This window comes from Brassica rapa, chromosome A02 (assembly GCF_000309985.2).
Source record: "Brassica rapa cultivar Chiifu-401-42 chromosome A02, CAAS_Brap_v3.01, whole genome shotgun sequence".
In the NCBI taxonomy this organism is placed as follows: Eukaryota; Viridiplantae; Streptophyta; class Magnoliopsida; order Brassicales; family Brassicaceae; genus Brassica; species Brassica rapa.
The window spans coordinates 9,665,912-9,686,183 of NC_024796.2; the positions used below are offsets into that span (position 1 = coordinate 9,665,912).

General features: G+C 32.8%; 3 protein-coding genes across 3 annotated transcripts; all 3 read right to left on the bottom strand.

Annotated features, from left to right (window-relative positions):
- Nucleotides 1-51: 51 nt before the first annotated feature.
- LOC117131571 lies at nucleotides 52-6,887 on the bottom strand. The gene has a single exon (XM_033283647.1). It carries the CDS (start codon nucleotides 6,733-6,735, stop codon nucleotides 5,470-5,472), a length of 1,266 nt encoding a protein of 421 aa, XP_033139538.1. The 5' UTR covers nucleotides 6,736-6,887; the 3' UTR covers nucleotides 52-5,469.
- Nucleotides 6,888-7,059: 172 nt separating this feature from the next.
- On the bottom strand, nucleotides 7,060-15,728 carry LOC103852388 (aldehyde oxidase GLOX1). Its single transcript, XM_009129295.3, has 2 exons — nucleotides 14,293-15,728; nucleotides 7,060-13,939 (listed from the first exon to the last, which is right to left on the bottom strand). The coding sequence occupies exons 1-2, from the start codon at nucleotides 14,740-14,742 to the stop codon at nucleotides 12,608-12,610; spliced, it is 1,782 nt and encodes a 593-aa protein (XP_009127543.1). The 5' UTR covers nucleotides 14,743-15,728; the 3' UTR covers nucleotides 7,060-12,607.
- LOC117131939 (glutathione S-transferase T3-like) lies at nucleotides 8,021-8,788 on the bottom strand. Its single transcript, XM_033285174.1, has 2 exons — nucleotides 8,682-8,788; nucleotides 8,021-8,603 (listed from the first exon to the last, which is right to left on the bottom strand). The coding sequence occupies exons 1-2, from the start codon at nucleotides 8,786-8,788 to the stop codon at nucleotides 8,021-8,023; spliced, it is 690 nt and encodes a 229-aa protein (XP_033141065.1).
- Nucleotides 15,729-20,272: the final 4,544 nt, after the last annotated feature.

Genomic DNA, 20,272 nt, shown 5'->3' on the forward strand with positions numbered 1-20,272 from the left:
ATTTTCTTTTCAATTATATACAATTAAAATTTTTACTTGATTAATATTTAATTATGTATTTTTTAAATTTTTAAATTTTTATTAAAATATGTTTTCAGATAACCAAAATATATATATATATATATGTGAATTTTTTATTTTAAAATATTTTGATTTTAGATTGTTCTCACTATTATTAGTTTTAATCACTTATTTGTTAATAAAAAATTAAAATTTGTTTGTATTTTGTGGTTAATTTATATATTTTATTCATTAAGACCACTCTAACTGTTAACATGAGAGTTTGAATGCAAAAAATCATTTCGCAAATAATAGTATAGATTTCTGGTTCAATTTAAATTTGGTTTCATTTATTCGTTTTTCTTGGTATAAAACATTTCAGTTTAACCAGTTAAGTTTAGTTTGGTTTAGATATAATTATTTTAGTCTGTTTAGAAGGAAACAGATCTGCAATTAAAAAAAAACACCATCTAAGGTCAAAAGGAAACATATTAGTCAGCAGTAGTTAAGTTTGTCAAGTCAAGGTGGAAAATGAAACAAACTTGTGAAAAACTATAAAATCTATCATAAGTAAATAATTTTTTTTTCAAAAAGAAACAAATTTGCACAAAACTAGTAGGCTATCAAAATTAAATAAATTTGTAAATAAAGAAAAAATAATTTGAAATTAAATCATTATTCTTCTCAAAATTATATAAATATGTCAATATATATTGATAATATGGGGAAATCTGATTAAGTGTATCAAATTTAACTAAATTTGTGGAAACAAATAAATATATTGTAAGAGTTTATTCCTTCATGTAATTGATAAAATAAGTCTTATCTTAGGACAACTTAATATTTTGAGTTGTAAAACATACTAATAACTTTAATATGAATAAGACTTTTGATAACAAAAGAAGAGGAATAACATACATTAAAAATAAATCAATAATTGAAATAAACTATAAATTTAATTTAGTATGAAAACGATAATTAGTGACAAACAAATATTTCCCTGATTTTATTCAAAAAATTAGTTTGTTGATACATAATCAGTTTTAGTCAAACTTCATAATCTTATTATTCAACGTCAACAAAGTGCCGACTATTGTTTTGCATTTGTTTAGTATGGTAGATTAGACAAAAAATACTATCTATAATTGGTATGGTGGAATATATGTATAAATTGCTTTTTTGTAAATCTCGAATTACCTTTGATTCTAATAACATATCCATGAATTTTTTTTAACATATCCATGAATTAGTGTCAATAATATAAAATAAAATATGAATATATTTGAATAAATCGTTATTAGCAAATAAATCAGATTTATTTAAGGTAAAATAATAATAACAGAATTAAAAGAAAAGATTTTCAAACTATACCAGGCAAGAGACCTCATATAAATAGAGCTAGCTCTACATGAAGAACCAGAACATTATATATGACAATTATATATATAGTTTATTACTAGAAAATATGAGTGCCATAAAAAAAATTGTTACATTTTTTCTCATAGTGTTGTTGGCAATATCACTGTCAAAGAACGACGTTTTGGGCTTTGAACGTATGTTGTTTTTTACAAAAATAAATCTTTTTTTTTGTTATGTAAACAACAACATGACCCTGCAAATATCATATAAATTGATAATAGTTACTAGCCATGTACATTCATGTCTATATACTTATAATAATATTTTATTTAATATTAATAAATATATATATCATATAATAATACTGATGTTTGATTGTATATGTGTAGAGCCAGAAAACTGCCTTGGTATCCAATGTGGACCAACTGCGCACGGAAGATACGGAGCGTACGAGTGCCAGAAGGAATGTCAAGGCCGAGGATTCCACAGTGGGGCTTGCTTTATTATTTCTACACATGATACTCAATGTTGTTGCAATAAGTGATAAAATAGTCAGTCAATCCCCTAATGATTTGAAGTTTCCGTGGTGAATGCATTTTTACTTTAGAAGATGAATCTCTTATTATGGTCACTTTTCGTATTTCTTCATAAACGAATCTAATAAATATAAACTACTTTATTATACTGCTGATTTTATTCAATTGAAAATCTGTTCAATTTTTTTCAACTAGTGTCATGTTAAACTAAAAAAAATCATGTACGAGTGGATTGTTTTTTTTTTAATATTGGATAATTATGCTATTACAATTACGAAAAATATTACAGACGATTTTACAGTCGACAATTCTATCTGCCGTATGAGAATTCACGTCTGACTGTATCATCTGAGCCGCCATATGAGATCCATGCTTGCCGATATTCCTTGCGCCATACTGCAAATCTCTTGTAAGCTTTTTCTCTCTTAATTCACAGAATTTCGCATTTTCCGAGATTTGGAATCCAGATCTCATAGTGTAGAAGAATTAATGGACCATTAGTTAAACTACTGAACCAAGGAGGCTTCCACTAGTGAATTGTTACGAATTCAATAACAATTGTTATATATTACATCCGCTCTGTACATAGACGCCATTACTGTACATGTAATTGTTTCAAATTTGTTTATGTAACCGAGTAAATTTATTTATCTTCAGTAACTATTTTACGAGTATTATTGGTTGTACAAGGTGAAATCAACTTCATTAAATTAAATAGATCAGATTTAAGATTTTTTTTATTTAGTTTTACAATTTAATTGCATTCTCCGACCGTCTACGGTTAATTGGCTTTCCATGCCCGATCTCTCGATCGGCGGACCTTATTCCATGCGATAGACGGTGCGTTAGTTTTTCCAAAGCTCAAAAATTTTGTTTACTCATCTTCCAATCACCACATTACATTTTTTGTGCTTTGGCCTCACTCACACGATATCACGAATCACTTCCTGATAAGTCACCAGACATCATTTCACTACTCCAGCTCAAGCATCCTTAACTTTAGAGTTCTAAACTAATGTGTGCCCAAAAAAATAAGTGCACATTGGTGACATAGGTAGTCAAATAAATTATTTTAAGACTTTCCATATACCACAAACCGGAATGTTATAATTCACCCTCTCTCACAGAACGCTACGTCCTTGTTAGTGTGGGTCTAATACCACTTGTAACATACCAACTGCCATGGCTAATGGGCCTCTCACGCCTTCTCACTCGGACCGTGGACCCATTATATATAACGGGCTGTGTGTTAATTTTTCCACAGTTTGAAACTCTTTTTTACTAATCTTACAATTCCCACATAACTTTTTCCCGTGCTTTGGCCCACTCACACGATACCACATATAACTTTTCGATAGGACACCCATCCTTCCACTATTTCAAATCAACCACGCTTAACTATGGAGTTGTAAAATAATCTGAAATTGTAAACGTATGTGTGCCCTAAAAAGTAAATGCATTTTGGTGACATAGATAGCCAAATTACTTCTCTTAAGTCTTTCCATATATAACAAACCGGTATATTACATTGATATATATTATTTATATGGAATTTATTTTTATTTTAATAGAACTGATTTTTATTTTTAAGGGATTCTAATTTGAAATGTCATTTTTTAATATAAATATAAGAATATAAAATTATTTTAAAATACTAAAAAAATAATACTATATCTATATTATTAAAACTAAAGTACACATTGAAATTGTTTGGAAACTTGAATAGTAGTCTTAATGAAATTGTTTTTGGAAATATGGATATCAGTTTAAAAAAAAGTTTGTTTGTAAACATGAATAGTAGTATAAAAAATATAATATTGTTTGAAAAATGGATAGCAGTTTAAAAAAAAAAAATTGTTTGGAAACATGAATAGTAGTATAAAAAATATAATATTGTTTGGAAACATCGATAACAGTATATTAAGAAAAAAAAGTAAAGGGCTTATGTTAATAATAAAAATTGGAAGTCCATATGATAAACTATCTATTTGAGCAAACTTTAAAATATACATAAATTGACTAATCTAATTACCTAAAAGCATTTTTTTAATAAAATAATCATAAAATAAAATTTAAACTTTGTATACATATTTCAAATCAAAATAATAACTTAAGTTTTTCATTTATATCAAAAATTGATTTAAAATATACATATATTCAAAATTTTATTTTTACTAAAACATTTTCCAATAACCATTATTAAAATAATGTTTTCAATATATATAAGAAACACACAATAAAAAGTCCAATTTCATATACAAACTTTAATTATGGTTTTTATATTTCACATTAAATTTAAAAATATTATATATTATTATTTATACGGTAAAACATATAAAATACTATTAATTATATGATTATTTATATGATGGTATATATAAATTACAATTAATTATATGATGACATATATATGATATATAATAGTGACTAGGGATGGGCTTTAAGGTATCCGTTCGGGTTTGGTTCGGATTTGTTTGGATTTTGGATTTCCGGGGTCAAAGATTTAAGACACATTCAAATATTTCTAAATTTTTGTTTGAATTCTTTTCAGATCTTTGTGGGTTCGGGTTCAGATAACCTATTTAAATTATTTTTAAAATTATTAAATTCATTATATACTTTAAATTTCTCAAAATCTATAAACAAAATAAAATATCACATATAAATTTGAATAATATATGGTAGAATACCTAAACTTAACATATAAATTAGTTTGTTTTAAGTATTTGGATCGAGAATCAATAATTATTTTAAATATTTTTGGTGTTTTGAGTATATTTTAAATATTTTAGATATTTATTTTTTACCATTTGTAGATATTGTTAAGTATTTAAACCAACTTAAAAGTATCATATGTATTATGGATGTCTTTATATACATTATTAAATCTAAAAATAATTAATATGTATAAGTATATAAACCTTTTTTGGATACATTTGAGTATCCGAATACTTTGGTTTGGATCAGATTTCGAATATCTAAATATCAAAATTTTGAATAATTTGGATCAGATTTCGAATATCTAAAAATTGGGTTTTGGAGATAGGTTTGTTACAATTCTCTCCTTGTTGATGGGAATTTGACTCAAATTCATAATGCTCAAATCCAAACCATAACCCTCTATCCTAAAGGATACATCGAAGACACGAAGAATCTACCAGAAAGAACTCAAACACAAAATGGAACTTTTACTGAAGGATCTTTCTAAAGGAAACAAATGAATTTAATGAATGAAATTTTGAGTAGGGCTACAATAGAATAAGTTAAGACCATGAGCATTAGTGAACCCCCCTTGGGGTTCACAAGTATTTTTTAATATTTTTATGTGGGTCCATGAATAGTTAAGAACCTGAATCTCTTGTTTTCTGCATTAGTGAACCTAAAGAAGAAGTTCATAGAAATAAAATAATAATATTTATTATTCATAATAATTATTTTTTTTTTCAAATTTCTAATTATTGAGAAAACATGAATAAAATAATACATTAAAATATATTATAAATATTTTTAAACATTTTATTCAATACATAAAGAGTAGAATACATAAAACAAGAAATTCAATAACATACAAAGCTTATTCATCGTCATCACCAAACTTTTGCCATATATTTTCCATTAAATCAGCTTTAAGACGAGCATGTTTCGCTGGATCTCGAACTTCTCTGCGCATGCCTAACTTATCGACATGAATACTATCCCTCCTTGTCACCCTCGAACTTCTACTTGACTCTCCTGACTCGAACTCAGATGTGTCAATTTGAGCGTATCCGTGTCGTTCATTCTCCACTATCATATTGTGCAATATAACACAAGTTCTCATTATCTTTCCTATCTTTTCCTTGTCCCATACTAGAGCTGGGTTTTTAACAATTGCAAACCTTGATTGTAATACTCCAAAAGCCCGTTCGACATCTTTTCTGGCGGATTCTTGCTTTTTTGCAAATTTCTCGGCTTTAGGACCTTGAGGAAGTGGGATGGATTGGATAAATGTTGACCAGTTTGGATAAATTCCGTCAGTAAGATAGTAGGCCATACGATAAGTGTGGTTGTTGACCTTGAACTTAACTTTTGGTGCTCGACCTTTTACGATGTCATCGAAAACCGGTGACCGATCAAGAACATTGATATCATTGAGGGTACCTGGTAATCCGAAAAATGCGTGCCATATCCAAAGATCTTGTGATGCCACAGCTTCTAAGGCAATTGTCGGCTTTCCCGTACCACGTGTGTACTGACCTTTCCAAGCGGTTGGGCAGTTTTTCCACTCCCAATGCATACAATCGATGCTGCCTATCATCCATGGAAAACCGCGTACCTCTCCAACATCGAGCAATCGTTGAAGATCCTCAGCTGTAGGGCTGCGTAGATACTCATCTCCAAACAATTTTATAATTGCATTAGTGAAATTTTCCAAACATAAACGTGAAGTACTGTCAGCAAGTCGGAGATACTCGTCATATGTATCTCCTGGTTGACCATATGCCAGCATACGTATAGCTGCCATACACTTTTGAAGTGCAGATAGCCCATACCTTCCGCAAGCATTTCGTCTTTGCTGAAAGTATGGAACTTCATTACTTACACGTTCGATAATGTGGAGGAACAATGGCTTGTTCATTCGAAAACGCCTCCTTAACATTTGCGGTGGGTATGTAGGATTTTCTTGGAAATAATCGTTCCATAGCTGATTGTGTCCTTGTTCACGATGTCTTTCGATATAAGCCCGTCTTTTCTGCTTGTTGGGGTGAGCATATATCACTGAGTCGATGAAATTATCAACTACTTGGTCGACCATTTCTTCTAAAGCTTCATCAACTTCATCACTTGATGAGGAAGACATTAGTGAAATTTTTTCCTAAAATCAGAAAAGGGGATGTGTTCATATTTTTTATAATATTTTTTTTCATTATTCTATTATATTTTTTAAAATCTGATTTTTTTCATTATTCTATCATATTTTTCCTAATCTTCTGTTTTTTTTCATTATTCTATCATATTTTTCCTAATCTTTTTTTTTCATTATTCAATTATATTAATTCTATCATATTTTTCCTAATCTTTTTTTTTCATTATTCAATTATATTAATTCTATCATATTTTTCCTAATCTTTTTTTTCATTATTCAATTATATTAATTCTATCATATTTTTCCTAATCTTATTTATTTCCCATTATTCAATAATATTAATCAACTTCATCACTTTTTTTTTTCATTATTCAATCATATTTTTCCTAATCTTTTTTTTTCATTATTCAATTATATTAATTCTATCATATTTTTCCTAATCTTTTTTTTCATTATTCAATTATATTAATTCTATCATATTTTTCCTAATCTTTTTTTATTTCATTATTCAATTATATTAATTCTATCATATTTTTCCTAATCTTATTTATTTTTCATTAATATTTCATAAATTATGTTCACTTACCTTGAGTTTGTTGTTGAGTGTTTGAAGGTTGTTGTGGTTTGAAGCAAGTTGAGTTGTGAAGCTAGTTGAGGTTGTGAAGGTTGTTCAAGTTGAGTAGTTGTTGTGGTTTGAAGCTTGTTGAGTTGTGGAGAGCACCACGATCAGATAGAAGTTTGTGGAAGTGTGTTGTTATAGAAGAGAGTATGGAGAGACATAAAGAAGAGAAAGAAGAGAAAGAATAGAATAGAAGAGAAGTTTGTCAAGGGAGAGAGTTCAAGTTTGCCTTGTTCTGTACAATAACGAAAGACAATACATTTATATAAAGGGAGAGATTTTAAGTTTACACATAGATTAAGGCTACACAACCATCCGTGAATCAACAGCAACATTACAACAAACATGATCCGTGAATCGAAATGACATATAGTCTAGACATAGTACATGAAAGATGTAGCATGAAACAAAAGGCTACACTTTCTACCCGTGATTTAAAACTGACATCATACCCGTGGCTTCAAACAGAGAAAAGACAAGAGATTCCTTCACCTACAACACCCGTGACTTCAAGACGCTTTCCCACCTGCAAAAGAAAACACAAGTTCAATGAACACATTCAAAATGTAATCAAAACAATTAGACAACACATTCAATCAACACATTCAAACAACACATTCAAAATCAATCATATTCAAACAAGTTCCTACACATGAGACGTCAAAGCATTTCAGAGATGAGTTTCTCCTTGAGAGCTTCTTCACTAGGGGAAAGTGTGTCCTTTACTAGCAGACGATCAAGGATCTTTTGTCTGGAAATGGTGTTTTTATTAGCTAGGATGCTATGTATTTGATCATAAGCTACGTCGTCTGGCTTCTTGCGTTTCCCCGCTTTGCAAGCCTTAATGCCTGGAGGCCTAACCTCTGCCTCCTCAGCCACCGGCTCCGCACCAGATTCCTTCTTTTTCTCCTTCGGCTGAGAGTGTGACTTCCACTTCTGATCAAACCGAAGTTCCCTCCAGCAATGTTCAAGCGCAAACTTGACATTATAATCATTGAAATAGATGTCATGAGCCGCCTTCATGACATCATTTTCACTTTGCCCACTAGCTTGCTGCTTCAGAGCGGCCTCATGGGAACCCACAAACCTACAAACCTCCGCATTCACCCTTCCCCACCTCTGCTTACATTGACCCCACTCTCTAGGAAGGGAGCCAATGAGCTGAGGACTAGCATTGAAGTACGCCTCAATTCTCTTCCAAAAAGCGCCTAACTTCTGCTCATTACTAATTATCGGATCTTTGCTGGTGTTCAACCAAGCACTAATCAACACAAGATCTTCTTTTGTGGTCTACTTTCTCCTTTCCGCTGGTTTAACTAACCCGGGAGAGCTAACAGGTGCCTCAGCAGAGTCTACGTCTATTGTAGGACTGCTCTGCGAAGCTAACAAGTTAACAAACCCGTGAGAGTTTAGGGAAAAAGGGTCCATTGTGTGATTTAGGTTTGTTGTTAAGAGGTTTGTGTGATTTTTAAGGTTTGATTGTTTGTGTTTTTAGAAGTGAAATGCCTATGTTTTAAACTAGTTTCGCATTGCTTTATTACACAACAACTACTGCAGTAAATTACACAACTACTTAACTTAATTACACAACAACTTATTCACAGTTACCATTCATTACCCATCAAATCACTTTAAAAATTTTTGATAAGTTTTTAAACATCAAGTACGAGTTGTACTCTACCTAGTTAAGAGTTTGAAAAGTTATTAAAAATTATAAAAGTTTTTAACAGAAACATTTTAAAACATTTAATGCTCTACTCAACCTAATACAATCCTAATTCACTTCTACCTACGAAGTAACCAACATCTACTTGCAGTTCTGTTCTAGTTCAGTTAAGATTGAGTGTTTACCTTTGCTTGTTAGTCGAAGCAGAGCTTCTCCAGCACAGAAACTTGCACCGTCAGGTTGTAAACCTCCCCAGTTAGTCGATCAACCTGGTCACTCAGCCCTTTTGCCCCGGCCTGCACATAGAAACAATAATTAAATTGTGATAGTCAGGTAATAAGTCATTACAAAAATTGCAGCAAAATAGGAGACGATATACAAACTCATTTACTCACCTCCAGAGTCTGAATATTGTTTTTGAGACTCGGCACCCACTTCATCACCTCCTCTGCCTCCTCAAGACGCTTGAGTAAGCGTTCCATCTGCTCCTGGACACCAAACACGCAAGGCTGACGGTAGTGAAACCCATCAGCCTTGTTTGGAACAAAACAAATATCAGAGGTGGTTTTTCAAGAAATATATTCAATGTAAAAACAAAATCAGGACATTCAAACACACATTACCTCGTAGTTGACGCACGTGAAGAACCTCTTCCCAGGAAGAGTGTCGTACTCCTCCTTGGCTCGAACCTCGTCGATGATTCTCCCACCACAGGAACACCTTCTAGGAATCCCATATTCTGAATCACAAGTATATTGTAGCATGTCAAAATACTCCTTTTGTCTCTTTGAATGGCTTCTCTCATCCGCGGGATCCATCTGTGAAAGAAACCGAATATATTAGAACATTATAATCGAAACAATATACTAAACCGACCCCTATATCGAGCCCTCTTGAGGAATTAAAACTATAAAACGAATCAACGAATCAATTGAGAACCCTAACTCCAAACCCCTCAATCGATTTGAAATCTCACACAAACAAACCCTAAATTAAACGCGCATGTCGATTTACATCAATTAATCGAAACCCAGTTATTGATTTACATCCGAAACTCGAAAATCCCAAATTGATATCAAATCTCACTAAACGATTTCGACCAAATTCAACGAAATTAAACCGTCGATCTACTCGATACTCACCAGAGGTCGTGGAGAAGACTCTCCGTCGTCGATTTGAACGAGAAAATCGGCAAGACTCCTCGTCGCTTGTATTATCGCCTCTCACACAACAAACCCTAGCTTTTGTTTCGAGAAGAGAAAATGAGAAGAGACACGGGGAAACCCGTCTTTCCTCCCCCTCTACGCGGTTTGTTTCGTCCAACCAGGAAATGACGCATGGCTAAATCCGCTTCATAGCGGATCAACCGTAAGGCCTGTTTCATCGATACAAACCCATTTTTATTGTTTTTTAATCACTCCGGCCTTAGAACTCGGACCCGTGAACCCGTCTAAAGCCCCTGATGCGCATGGTCTAAAAGCTCAAGGCATCAGCTCAATCAGCATAAAGCTTTAGAATAAGAAATGAACACCTAAAAGCCAACAATGAAAATAAGAAAAACACATATCCTACTCCTACGAAATGAACCCAGATTTTCACCTAGCCACTATGAGATGGTGAAGTGCGTTCTTAATCGGATCTATGATTGGAAGCACGGGCAACTCTAACTGGCGATTCCAGCTCATCTTCCCCCTGCAAATCTTTAGACGGAACCTCCTAGGGATTGGAACTCGAGATATTAATGGCTCTATCAGTGATTAACTCCACTGATTCCATGGCTTGACCAACGAGGCAACGATCTGCTTCACCAAAAAAAAATCAAGGGTTTCAAAATGCTATTAAAAGCAACTGAAATGTCCTTATGGAATCTCGCCTTGTACAACTGGCAGCATTCCTTCATAGGTTTTGTCTTGCACCTCTTAGCCTTATCCAGAAATTCATCAGTCAATCTTTTACTGAACGGAATCTCTGCAGCATCTGAACTACGGTTCCATACTAGCACGTCAGGAACTTTTTCTTGAGCTGCCCATATCATCAATCAGGATCTTCCACAGATGACCCAGCTTCCTCTTAAGCAGCTCCTCCGTGGACGACAGCTGCACCCACCCCGGGAGCACTGCGCCTTCCTTGGGAGACCACGTCTTCTTTTGACTGGCGTCACTTTGGGGTCGGGTGATTGCAGAAACAACTAACGGCCTTGTTCTAGACGCCACTATTGTGCCATCATCTGGAAATGGGACATCAACAATCTCCGTTTCACCGTTGACTTTGGCGGGTATGTGAAATGTATCACATTACCATTTTTGTCATAAATGGACTTACTAGCATATGCACGAGTTCCGTCCATGAAGCATAAGATCATCTCCATAGTAGACTCCGGCTGGCGAAGACATCCTGTAAGTAAAAGGATCCTATCAGAAACATAAGTATAAGCATACACATGACATATGGTTGATGTATCAAAATATTTCGCAAAGTTTTCACAAACTAAAATAATGATTTGTAAAAGGCTGAAATTGATCCCTCAGGTTAGTTCTGAGAGATCTTAACCTAGAACCAAAGTGTAAACCCGTTCACCCTACAAGACGGAGACACGCGTCTATACCATTAGGCAAGCCATTATGTTCCGCCATCTGTCCCAGAATACCCAGATGTGTTCCCTATTGTTTAAGTCCACAAATCCAACCATATCCATCAATCCTACTTACAGCCTTGCATGCAAGAAAATGGAAGCAGAGGAGTGAGCAAGTGGAATGCTTAGAGAGATAGCTTCTAGACCAGCCTCTCCGCATGAACAATTATACTACTCAATGCAGAACATGGACTAATTAGCCGCAAACAACAAGATTCATGTACAACATTAAATTCACTACAAGTTATCACCAAACATGCATAATCACAATTATAACTCAATAGACTATCTACTTCCCACTGCTGTGCCCCCTAAGCCAACCGCCTGTACAGACAATATTGGGCCACTGCTGTCCCCCCAAGGCCATCACCCGTTCACAAAGTGCCCTAACATGCCCAACCAGCACTCCTATCGTTCAGACTCTTCTTCTTCACCGATCTTGACCTGCAACAATCACATACCTCACATAGTCTCATCCTAACAATAAAAATCCACCAATATTTACCCAAATATTTATTATTCTTAGATGCAAACAAAACTATATAAAATTTTGAAAGATCAATTTTGTAAATAGAAATTTTAATAAAAAAATGAGATTGTGAACAGTTTTTCTCAACTTGAAAGGATATTATTCGTATCTTTATTTTTTATTTAAAATGATACACCATTAAAAATGATTTTTTTTCTTCATTTTTATGTTTTTTTTTTCAAAACGAAAGACCATTAGAGATGAGCTTTCCATCCCATTGTCATGAATCATGATAATTTATTCTTAAATCTCTTATCTCATATACAAAATAAATTTAAACAAATATACAGTAACTATAAGAATCAAAATAAAATATTTATGTTAGTAGAAAAAATGTTTTATTTTACAAAAATGGTATGGGTGCGACAAATGGCTAAATTCAAAAATATGTTCATCATTATTTGTACTTGGTAATTAGACTCACACGATCTGAATCCATTCTCCAACGCTTGGGACACCATTGTAGACAGCATAGAGAAGATAATAACCAGGAGGAGCAACATTTCCACTGGGAGGAGCAACAGCCTGAATCTGATGAACGTCACCATGCTCCTTCTTGACATCAGAAATACCCAACAAGAGCAACCTCATGTTCATCGATACAGCATGTGTAGTAAACGGTGGTGCCAACATTGTAACCATGACATTCTCCTTTGCCACATTCGCTTGTTTAAGCTCGATCTTCACGTTAAACGTTTGTCCAAACTTGATCTGTTTCGGTGTATCGGTGTGCACAATCTTTGGTCTCATATTGGCAAGAGCCGGGTCGAGATAAGGCGGTGAGAACTTCTCGATGCGGAGCTCGGTCGGGTACTCAACGTCGTACCTGTAACCATCGTTGGTGTTGCTACCACCGATAAGAACTTTACCATCAGGAAGAGCGATAGCGATGGAATGATACATGCGGGGGATAGTGGAAGCGGCGAGTTCTTTAAAACGTTTGCCTATTGGTTTGTTTGGAGTGTACAAGAGTGGTGTGAAGTTCGGGTCTTTGGCTAAGCCCCATCCAGATGTTCCATGTTTCGCGCCGTTAATGATGAGAACTTCCCCATTGGGGAGGACCACAGTGTCGCTCATGACCCGCGGCGCTGGCATCTTCTCTGTTTTCCATGCAGGCCTTCTACTGTTGAGGCTTATCCTTGCACAATCATTCAAGGCCGGATCGAAAAGCTTCAACCTGTCAGCACGGAAGTATCCATCCTGTCTGGCGCCGCCACAGATAAGGACGTCAGCAGGGATGACAGGAGGGTTGTTGACGTAGAGGCGGATGGGTAGAAGAGCGGAGGAGGCGGAGCCAGGGTAGTTACGGGCACCGCCAGGGAGCTGAGGGAACTCTTTGATGACTTTATTTGTTTTCGGGCTAAGAAGGATGGAACGGTTGTTGGCGAACATGAAGAGGTTACCATCAGTGTTGAGCCAAACGAATGGGTATAGATTGTTTTCTTCTCGGTCAGTTGTTTCTTTAAGAAGATGCGAGTCGTAGAGTTTCTTGTTGTCCATTCCTTCCGGGAGGATGTACTCGTAGTTGAGAGCTTGTCGGCCTCCAACAACGATAAAAGTGCCATCAGGGAGAGTGGCTTGTGTTGAGTACCAGCGCTGTGCAGCTAATGCCTTTGGATACTCCACCCAGTTGCAGTTATCGCATGAAGCAAGGTATCTGGCTGTGTTTGCTCCTCCTTGGAATCCTCCAGTGCTTACCAGTGTCCCGTTTATGGTTAGTCCTCCTGACGAACACCATGTGTCCGTTGTAAGCTGCCATCATAACAAGGTCCTTATTTAGGTGTTTTGTAAGGTTTTACCAAAAACATTGGTGTAGTAGATTAGGATCAAAAATAATTTTAAATTCTTGGTGTAGATTTGTATCTACAGTTTTTTATATTTTTCTGTTTCAAATTAGATGATATATTCAATTATCAAAGTAAAATTTATTATTTTCAGGTTGTTTTATTATTGTACTTATATAAATAACTGACATTTTTGTTTAAAGTAATAAAGATTAACTATATTTTAAACTCATATGCATAATCTTAAAACGTTTTAAGTAATAAAATGGATGAAGTATATTAAACAAGTAATAATAGTAATAATAAACAGTAATTTGTTACCGATAGAGGCCTGATGTGTCCGGATTCGATATCAATTAGGACAGAGTGAGCCCAACAATCAACTTTGTTATGTACGTGGTCAAAAACGTGGCAAGGTACGCCTGGAGGGAGCTTGATCTGTGAAATTCTCCAAATTGTTGCGTCGTAAAACTGTACTTTGTTGATCAATGGCAGAAGAATAGCGTGCATGGCCGATACGCCGGAGCTCTTCAAGAATAACTCCCATTTGCCGGGCCAATTCATCTCTGCAACTTGGGCGATGCCGCCACGACCACCTCTACCCTTACGGTTTCCTGCTCTCTGTGGTTGCATCTCGGCGGCTTCATGTCCGTTCCCCGTCTCGGCCGTTTCATCCGATGAACCAGTATCACCTGAGAAAGATGGTTGAGAAAAGACTGCTAACAAAACAATGATAGATAGTTTCCATAATAGGCTTCTTGACGCTCTCATTTTCTTGACTCTTTTTATTGTCTCAAGTTTAATTGGTTGATGATTGCTTATGGAGAATAAGTTAGTATATTCAGGAATTTATAAGTTTATGTTTGTTTATTTTTGTCTTTTTTTTTTTGAACGAGAGGTTAGCAAGTTATTCCTCGATTCATTGTCTTTTGAACGGTGGTTCCGTAAGCATTAGAATGACTGTTTTATGTTAAAGTCAACATATATTTACATGCGTCTGGTGTCTTTTGTATGGTGTTCCCTTTTTCTCTATTGATTTTATTTGTTTATGCTCGGCTAGTTTTTCTTTCGAATGGTTGGTTAGAGCAACATTAACGTTTGGGTTCTTAAAAAAAAGTTTTTAACAACAAAATATCATTATTTTAATATATTATAATTAAACAATTAAATTTTAATTAAAATTAAACAACTAAACTAATTAGATGTTGCTGGAAAAAAGGGTTGTTATAAGTATCTTCCAACATGCAATTTAAGAACCTATGACTACTTTCTCTCCTAATTTTGTATTTTTTTCTTTTTCTAAAATTATTAGATATTCTCAATATCCCACTTTTGGAGAAGCTCTTAAGTTTTACCGGTATATACTTTTACAATCTAGCTTCTCCAACAGTACTTTTTAAGTGGGTATCTCACTCATTAAAAAAAAAATAGTCAGAAAGAGATACAATCTATTTTTATACAAAAATATTAGTATGATACAAAATAAATAGATTTGATATATGTCATGCTTTAGTAAATATGGTTTTCTTTTCTGAGTTAATTGTGTTCTTTGAGAAATCATTTTTCGTTGAATAGAAATATTAATATAATTTAAATAAAAATTTCTGATTAGAAAAATAATACTTGTTGTATATATTTGTAATATATCCTCGTGTATAAGGATTAACATCTTAAGAATATTTAGAAAATCTATGATAGTTAAAAATATATATCTATATTATTAAAACTGAAGTACACTTTAGTAATGTTTGGAAACATGAATAGTACTATAACTGAAAATTGTTTGGAAACGAAGATAGCAGTACTACATTAATTGTATTTCCATATTTCACTCATATTAATTATATTGTCTTAACAATATTTCACATCATTAATTATATTACCATAATAATAATAGTGTAGATTTTATTTAGTAGTTAATCAATATTAGTTTTGTGTCAATTATAAAATCAAAAAAGTAAAATAACTGAGTTTTGCATAAGGTTAAGCGTTTGTTTTAATTTGTTTTACTATAACATTTTTTTTTTCAATCAGTGGAAAATTACGTAGCCAAAAGCATAATTCAAAAACATGTTTAGTGAATAAAATCATAACTTAAATCAAAATAATAAAAATGAATTACATTCATTGTCATTTAATTTTTCACTCAATATAATTGCTTACTAAATAAAAAAAACTCTTTCAGTTTCACTTAATTTAGCAAAACACATAAAAAATATCATTTATATTAGTTTATAAAATCAGTTAGGCATGAACACTAAATATCCACTTAGGTACGAGTCGTTCCTTTCGGGTATCGTTTTATTTTGTTTTAAAATTACTCACTCCTTGAATATTATAAATTTATGTGTAGGTTTTGAGTTGAATCCTTTTGAGTCTGGATGAGTTTGGTTCTGATGTATATGACCCTAAAATATCTAAATAACCAATGTATTTGAAACGGGTTTGGATATTTGTACCAAAAATAACCATATTATCTGATTCGATCCGGATCTTTTGAATACAATTAGTTATATTACGACATATCTAAAATATAAAACACTAATTATGAAAAACAAATATTAATGTATAAAAATATAAGTATAGTTTTATTTTAGTAATTTCATTAATTATATTACTTTAACAATATATCACATCATTAATTATATTTACCGTAAAAGTAATAATGTAGATTTTTATTTATTAGTTAATCAATATTAACTTTGTGCAATTATAAAAAAAAATAAAAATGTAAGATAACCGAGTTTTGCATATGGTTAATAGTTTGGTTTAATATGTTTTACTAAAACTTTCTTTTGTCTTAGTTCCAATTGGTGAAAAATTACATAGCAAAACACATAATTCAAAGGCATAGTTTATATGAACAAGATAATAATTTAAATCAAAATAATTAAAAAGTATTACATTTATTATCACTTAATGTTTCACTTCATATAACTATTTTATTAAATAAAAAATTCTTTCTATTTTTCTTATTTTTGCCAAATATATAGAAAGAGTTTCCTTTTTAATCTATTTGCAAAATCAGTTAAGTATGGACATTCGGATACTCATTGAGGTACAAGTTGTTTCTTTCGGGATTAATTTTTTTGGATTTTTAAATTAGGCGTCACTTGGATATTATAAATTTATGTATGATGCTTGAGTTGGATCCTCTCGGGTCTGAATGATTTTGATTTTGATGTGTAGAAATATAAAAATATTTAATTAACCAATGTATCTGAAAAGAGTGTATATTTGTACCAAAAATAATCTTATTACCCGATTCAATCCAAATATTTTGAATACAATTAGTTATACGACGACACATCTTAAATATATAACACTAATGATAAAATAACAAATAATTTATAAAACCGTAAAAATTAACACCCGCACGGGCGTGCGGGTCAATCTCTAGTATACAATTAGTAACTGTTGGGATTATATGTTCTGATATATCTGAATTCATACTTTATAGATTTGTTTGATTTGGAATTAAAATTTATTTAAATATATTATAACGGTTAATTTTCAAAACGTATAGTATATTATTGTGTCAAATAATTTATATGTGTGTTAAAAATAATAACTTAAACGTATTTATAGTATAACAACATTATTATGTAACACATAATATAGTATTGTAGGGCTGTGCATAAAACCCGAATCCTAAGAATTAAACCGAATCTGATCCAGAAAAAATAGTACCGAACCCAAACCAAAACTGATTAAATATCCGAACAGATTCAAAATTTTGGTATCTAGAGAATCAGAACCGGACCCGATCCGAACCAAATTGTTACGAATATCCGAATATATCTGAATCAGATTTATACACTTAAATATATTAGTTATTTTTAGATTTATTATCAAATCATTTCATGTATTAGTATTAAATATTATGGTATAGTTAGATGTGATTTATATATCATATATTCTATCATATGTGTATGTATTAGCTTGGTAGTATATGGTATTATTTATATGACCCAAGAGTTTTTCTTATTTCTTTTACCAAATTATCATTAGTGAATAATTTAAATTAATAGTAAAAATCAGCAACATATATTGTAATAAACACATCAAGTAAAGATTTTTTTCAGAAATTTTTTATTTTAATAAATTAGATTAATTATAATTTAGAAGGTCTAAAATCGAAAGAGTATGGTTAGGCTCACCCGACATCATTCATGAGTAATTTGGTTTCCGATTTTTGCCTCGTAGATAAAAATATTTTAAAAAGGTCTAAAAAGTAAAATATAATACAATAGCTAAAGGTTTAGTCCAAATAGGATTCTACATTAATAAATAAGATAAAAGTTATGAAAACACATCTGTCTTATTAATCAAATTTCTATAAAATAAAATCAATATGTACCATAGCAATATAGATGATCATACTTTATATATATATATATATATATATATAACCCTCTTTATGGGGCATCATTTTGCGAAAACAGCAAATAGTACACTGGCTAAAGATGTTTCTATATCGTTGAGATACAAGAGAGTATATCAGCTTTTAGAAAACATTTAAAAAATAAAAAAAATTTGAAAGAGAACTGAGATTTCAACCCATATATTCTGATAAACTCACAAAAATCTTTCATGCCAAGTGTTTTATCGTGATTGATTATAACCTTTTATCATTTAAATTTGAAGTCAATAATCTATTTATATGAGAAATATTTTATTATAATTTTGTATGAGAAATATATTAATTATAATTTTAAGTATCTAAAGCAATTAAGGTTCTCTAAGAACTTAAATTCAATATTCCATAATGAACTAAGCAGTAGACTAGTAGTAGTAGCCTAGTTAAAAGAAGAAGGTTTAGGGTAAGACGTAAACCTATCAGTCGTGGGTTCGAATTCTCTCAAGAACTAAGTTGTTTTTCTTGGCCGGACGAAGATAGAGCTATGCTTAGGTCTAACTAGAGAATTTGGAGCCGGTTTAGTGGTCTGTACTGTCTCCTTTGGGGGATTAGAACTTCTTAGCAACCAGTTATGCTATGGACTGGAATCCATAGAGACAAGGCTGCCATCAGTCCCAAAAATGTAGCTGTCTGTATGAAGTTCCGCTAAAAAAAGCTGGTCTAACATTTGCATACGAAAATTCAAGCGGCGTGAAACTTGTAGCAGAGTAAGATCCATAATAAGTGCTTCAGACATTGCGTTGATATACCTATGTCGAAAAAGCAGAAGCTTCAAGAGGAAGAAGAGTTTGGGTTGCTTAATGCCCGAATTGTCGATCATGGAGAAAGGATACAAGACGGGATATGGTGCATGAAATATATCATGTGAACAAGATTTTAACTCTATAGAGCCTTTGAGAGGTGTGAGACCACACACCCCCTTTTTCTCTCTAACCGTAAAAATCGCAGGGTCGTTGGGGTGGAGGCTCTTACGTCGGAACGATTCAAGTTCTTCCACCGCTCCCCCTCTTTCGTTTCTGACGGTGACATCGGAACGATTAGAATGTTGGGATTGTGAAATCCCGTGTCCAACTCTATATTATTCGATTAGTACGATATTTTCCACTTTGGGCTAAATTGGCAAAGCCCACATGAATTTACTTTTGGTTTTCATCCCAAAAGGCCTCGTACTATTAGAATTGAACATCTCTTTATATATTATATATTAGACACTCTTTGTTTAATTCTCCAATGTGGGACTTAGTTTGTTATCTCACATAGAACATAATAGAAGTAGAAATCTGAATGTACAATCTGGTTACTAGTTGGCTAGAAATTTGAAGATTAAGACTAATCATTCTGAAGTCCTTGTCCTCCGCTAAATACTATACATGAGAAGGTTTGGAAGATTCAGACGATACCCAAGATCAGGATTTTTCTATGGAAACCGCTGAGTGAGGCCCTTCCTGTGGTCTAATCAATGCTAGAGGAATGAAGGTGGATGAAAGATGTCAGTTGTGTGGTATGGATGAAGAATCGATTCATCACTCGCTTTTTGAATGCTCTAAGTTCAAGACAGGTTTGGGCTCCAGGAAGCCAATATGGGTTTCAGAAAGCCAATGTTTTTTTTTTTTTTTTTTTTTTTTTTTTTTTTTTTTTTTCAGAAAGCCAATGCTTGCACTAATATCAATTTTCTTCTTAATATAAAATCGGTGTCGCGTGGTGATATTGAGGATAAAATAGCTTGGCCAATGATAGTGTGGTTTATTTGGTAGAGCATAAATGATTTCTTTTATTTGGAAGAGCATAAATGATTTCTTCTTTAATGGCATAAGATGGTCGCCAATGGAGATTCAGCTCAAGGAAAAAAGGAATCGACAGATTGGTATTTAGCTCAGCTAG